Below are 5,347 nucleotides of genomic sequence, written 5' to 3' on the forward strand. Positions count from 1 at the left end.
ATATCACTTGACCAGGCAAGATCTTTTTTGTAATTAAGGACTGTAGATGATACACACAGAAAAATTGGATGAACAAGTTAGAGAGGATTTTCTTCTCTCTATTAAAAAATAATAAAAAAATAATTATAATAAAAAAATAATAAAGTAGTAACTAATGAATTAATTAATTAAAAACTGTCAGGCAACTGTTATAGAATGTTATGTAATTGCATTTACTACATTGCAACCTAGAGTCAATCAGCTTTTTTACAGAGATCTTGGGGTTTGGAAAAATGCTACCAGATTTTTGATTACACATTCTCATCCCCAGACACTTTTTTTAGGCTACAATACAAAAAAGACAAAGAAGAAAACCAATGCAAACACAATAAGTTTCCAGTACATTCCTCCTCGGACCATCAGTATCTCTTTGACACGAAAGTGTTAGCTGCCTTACCGAGCCTGTCCTGTGTTTTCTGTTAACCTGTCTGTGTGTATGTCTAGCTCTTAGTCTGGTCCTGCGTTTAACACTCTCCAAGTGTTAACTGCCTTACCGAGCCTGTCCTGTGTTTTCTGCTAACCTGTCTGTGTATGTCTAGCTCTTAGTTCTGTGTTTTGTAAGTCTTAGTTTAGTTTGTTTATAGTCTCGTTTCCTGTTTACTGCTTGTGTACCTGGATTATCTTTCTGTCTTGCCCCTTGGACTCTGTTTGTATTATTAAAAGTTTGCACATGGATCCGCACGTCTCACGTCTTCTTCGACTCGTTACACTCTTCTTACATAATGAAATATGAGTGCAAAGAGCAAAATAGAGTTTAAAGGATTTAATATGCCCCAAAGGACTTTTGACGATATGCCAAAAGGCAGGCATAATAAAAGGCAGCACTGTTTTGCCTCAGATGATCTTGCCCCCACATACATACTGGCATGGCAAAGAGCACTGTGTCACTGCAGCTACTGCTGCTTATTGTACATGGTGTCTTTATGCCAGCTTCAGCACAAGTCTGCAGCCTGCTTGGTCAGCCTGCCTTACCTTCACTTTTTGCAGAAAGAGACATCAACATTGGAGCGATTTTCTCAATCCACAGAAATGCTCTGATCAAATTGCAAAATTTTAGATCCAAACCAGATCCAACAACATGTGTCAGGTCAGTATGATACTGATTAAAAAATACAATTAAATAAATAAAAAAGGTGTCAAGTATAACTTTCTGATGACAGAATGTAATACGTCTAATGCTTTTTATTCACCACAGCTTAAGCTTACGTGAGTTTAAATTTGCTCAGGCACTGATTTTTGCCATTGAGGAGATAAATAACAGCACACAGTTGTTGCCTGGTATTTATTTGGGCTATAAGATATATGACTCATGTCGCTCTATTGCTCAAACAATCCTCTCAGGCATGGCTTTAATGAACGGTTATGAAGACACTTTGAGTGATACATCCTGCTCTAAACCACCAGCTACTCATGCAATTGTTGGAGAATCAACATCCTCACCCACCATTGGCTTGGCATCTGTAGTTGGTCCATTCAACTTACCAGTTGTAAGAACTCACTTTGCTGCTGGTTTGTGTAATCAGACTATGATGAACCACTGGAACATGTACCAAAAATATATGCTTGAAAATTTATGTTGATGAAAAAAATTATGTTGAAAGAAAGCAATGTGTTGAACTAGAGCACTATGCTTATGTAGTTAAATAAGAACTGAAAAGTATTTTCTGAAAACTTATGTGGTCAACTGATTATACACAGTTTTTTGTATATTGCAGATCAGTCATTTTGCCACATGTGCATGCCTGAGTGACAAAAAAAGGTATCCATCCTTCTTCAGAACAATATCCAGTGATTATTACCAAAGCAGAGCGCTGGCTCAGCTTGTCAAGCACTTTGGCTGGACCTGGGTTGGGACAGTCAGGAGTCGCAATGACTATGGTAATAATGGAATTGCAGCATTTGAGGAGGCAGCAAAAGAAGAAGGGGTCTGTATTGAATACTCAGAGGCCATATTAAGCAGTGATCCACAAGAGCAGTTTCTAAAGACACTGGAAGTGATCAAAAAGGGCACCGCCAGGGTGGTGCTTGCTTTCATGGCATTAGGAGATTTTTTCCCCCTCCTGAAAGTAATTTCACAGCACAACATCACAAGGATACAGTGGGTTGGCAGTGAATCCTGGATCACTTCTCGAACTCTTGCAGAAACAAAGGAGTACAGTTTCCTTTCAGGAGCTGTGGGTTTTGCTATAGCAAATGCCAACATTATGGGCCTGCGAGAGTTCCTAGTGAATGTGCATCCTGATCAAGAACCAACAAATAAACTTTTAAAAGAATTTTGGGAAATAGTTTTTCAGTGCTCGTTCGGGAACATTGGCAGTGATGGCTGTACTGGTTCAGAGAGACTTGAAGAGCTGCAAAATGAATATACTGATGTTTCAGAGTTACGTATAGTAAATAAGGTGTACACTGCAGTGTATGCTGTCGCATATACACTTCAAAGTGTATTAAAAGACATCAGATCCTCCACCAACAGCAGCAAAAGAGGATGGCCCACACCACAAATGGTAATTGAGGAGAACTTAAGTTTCATACAGAAATTTACAAATTAATATAGAAATAATGTTACTGATGTTTCCTCTTAGGTGTTGAAGCATATGAGGGATGTGAGATTCACTGTTAAAACAGGTGAAGAAATCTTTTTTGATGAAAGTGGTGATCCAGTCGCAAGATATGACCTTGTTAACTGGCAGCCTGCTGAGGATGGAAGTCTGCAGTTTGAGCATGTGGGCCTCTATGACAGCTCACTGCCTTCACAACAATGTCTTCAAGTCAATCAGGAAAACATACTATGGGTAGAGAAAAGTGGACAGGTACATTAATAACAGTTTGAATCATTAAATGGTCAGTGACTGAAGAACTGTCAGCTTGTTGAATATGACAAAATATGTATGAAAGCAGTGGCATTATAGTGATAAAAGTTATTACTTAATTATTTTTCAGTCATTATTATTCAGTTATTACTGAAGACAAGTTATTTTGCCAAATGAATCGACCATCACTGTTATGTTTTATATGACAACTTATTTTCTTATAGTTGCCTGTGTCCGTGTGCAGTGAGATTTGCCCCCCTGGCACTAGGAAGGCAGTGCAAAAAGGACGACCTGCCTGCTGTTATGACTGTATTCCATGTGCAGAAGGAGAAATCAGTAATGGCACAGGTAAAGTAGTACATGCAGGATAAATCTCATGAAACTGTTAAAGTTAAGTGTAATACTGTCCTCTTTGTCAAGTGAATTTATAGAGCACTTTACATTCACTAACATTTCTTTTTTTTTATATATTGGAATAATTTCTTCACAGATTCTAGTGACTGCTTCCCATGTGATTTGGAGTACTGGTCAAATGAAAGGAAAGACAGATGTGTATTAAAAGTGGTTGAATTCCTTTCCTATACAGAAATCATGGGAATGGTGCTTTGCATTTTCTCCTTTATTGGGGTGTTATTAACAGCAATGGTATCTTTTCTGTTTTATCTTCATAAAGAAACACCTATTGTCAGAGCCAACAACTCAGAGCTGAGCTTCCTTTTGCTCTTCTCGCTCTCACTGTGTTTTCTCTGTTCACTAACTTTCATTGGACAGCCCACTGAATGGTCCTGTATGTTGCGTCACACAGCATTTGGGATTACTTTTGTCCTTTGTATCTCCTGTGTTCTCGGGAAAACATTAGTAGTCTTAATGGCCTTCAGAGCTACACTTCCAGGAAGTGATGTCATGAAATGGCTTGGGCCTGCACAGCAACGACTCAGTGTTGTTTCCTTAACGTTAATACAGGTGATTGTCTGTGTGCTTTGGTTAACAATATCCCCTCCTTTCCCGTATTTGAATTTAAGCTATTATAGAGAAAAGATCATTCTAGAATGTAATGTCGGTTCAGCTTTTGGTTTCTGGGCTGTTCTGGGTTATACTGGCCTGCTATCAATCGTATGTTTTGTTTTAGCTTTTCTTGCTCGGAAACTCCCTGATAACTTCAATGAAGCCAAGTTCATCACATTCAGTATGCTCATATTCTGTGCTGTCTGGCTCACATTTATCCCAGCTTATGTCAGTTCTCCTGGAAAATTTACTGTAGCTGTGCAGATATTTGCCATATCAGTTTCAAGTTTTGGTTTACTATTTTGCATATTTGCCCCAAAATGTTACATAATTTTGCTAAAACCAGAGAAAAACACAAAGAAACAAATGATGGGTAAATCTTAATCTACAGCTCTTTGAAACCATGGTTAATCATATTAACTGATTAAAGGCCTACATAGCCAGCTGTATCAAATGCATTTCTCCCACAGGCTGTGGCAGGCTCTGCAGTGTAGGCCCGGTCAGCACTAGACACAGTGGACTCTCAGTGACCATCTCCATCACAGCCATATTCTGGACCTGCATTATGTACTTTCTAATAAGAAATGATATCAACTTTTTGCAATTAACAACAAATGGAAGTTACTTTTTAATGGCTTGAATTTATTTCTTTAGTTTTCTGCATTTTTGTTTTAACAGGAAACAATATAGTCATGCATCAATTTAAAAGTGTATTACCTTTATTTATTTATATAGTACGGTGCCCGGGAGGGGCCATCTTTGGTTCACTTAGTTTTGTCGTGGCAACGACATATAACGTTCCCACGACTTAATATTAAGTCATATGTTGTGGCCACAAGATATTAACTCGTGGGATTGTCATATTAACTTAATATTAAGTCATGGGAACATGATATTATGTCATGGTCACGACTTCTTATGTTGAGGGAACAACATATTTTTCTCGTGGCCATGAGTTTAATGTGTAAATAAACCTACATGACCATAGCAACCCGGGATTATCAGGGATTCATTAATATTTTATTTTGAATTAAGAAACTATTATACTAATTATTATAGAAATTATTACATAATTAAAGGTTGAATTTAACAGTTATTTTTTTTCCTGCAAATTAATAATTATTAATATTATAGCCTACTGCCTAGTGTTTCATTGAGGAATGAATCATTCACGTAGTTTCATTTGTAAATGAAAACACAACACACTAATTTATCATCACGCACTGGCATAAATAGCCTACAATCATAAAGTATTGGCATAATTGTCAGACATTTGCAGTATTTGCAAAAGATATGGTAGCAAATAACAATTATACAGAATGTTAATTACATAAAGCGATACACAAATTGAAAGGGGAAATAATAACATATTATATATGAAATAAATATAAAAAATAAAGCCCTAACACGTTAATATAACCTAATAACAAATATTAAATGAAATGTTAATAAAAATGTTTCATCCATATCTGATTGATCCCGGGTTGCTATGG

General features: G+C 37.0%; 1 protein-coding gene across 1 annotated transcript; it reads left to right on the plus strand.

Annotated features, from left to right (window-relative positions):
- Positions 1-905: 905 nt before the first annotated feature.
- Positions 906-4,238, plus strand: LOC306843144 (extracellular calcium-sensing receptor-like; the record flags this gene model as incomplete). The annotated part of the gene is made up of 6 exons (XM_079374437.1): positions 906-1,126; positions 1,235-1,526; positions 1,755-2,543; positions 2,622-2,849; positions 3,074-3,197; positions 3,340-4,238. The coding sequence occupies 6 exons, from the start codon at positions 906-908 to the stop codon at positions 4,236-4,238; spliced, it is 2,553 nt and encodes an 850-aa protein (XP_079230563.1).
- Positions 4,239-5,347: the final 1,109 nt, after the last annotated feature.

The sequence above is a fragment of the Barbus barbus genome (genome assembly GCF_936440315.1).
Source record: "Barbus barbus genome assembly, chromosome: 23".
In the NCBI taxonomy this organism is placed as follows: domain Eukaryota; kingdom Metazoa; phylum Chordata; class Actinopteri; order Cypriniformes; family Cyprinidae; genus Barbus; species Barbus barbus.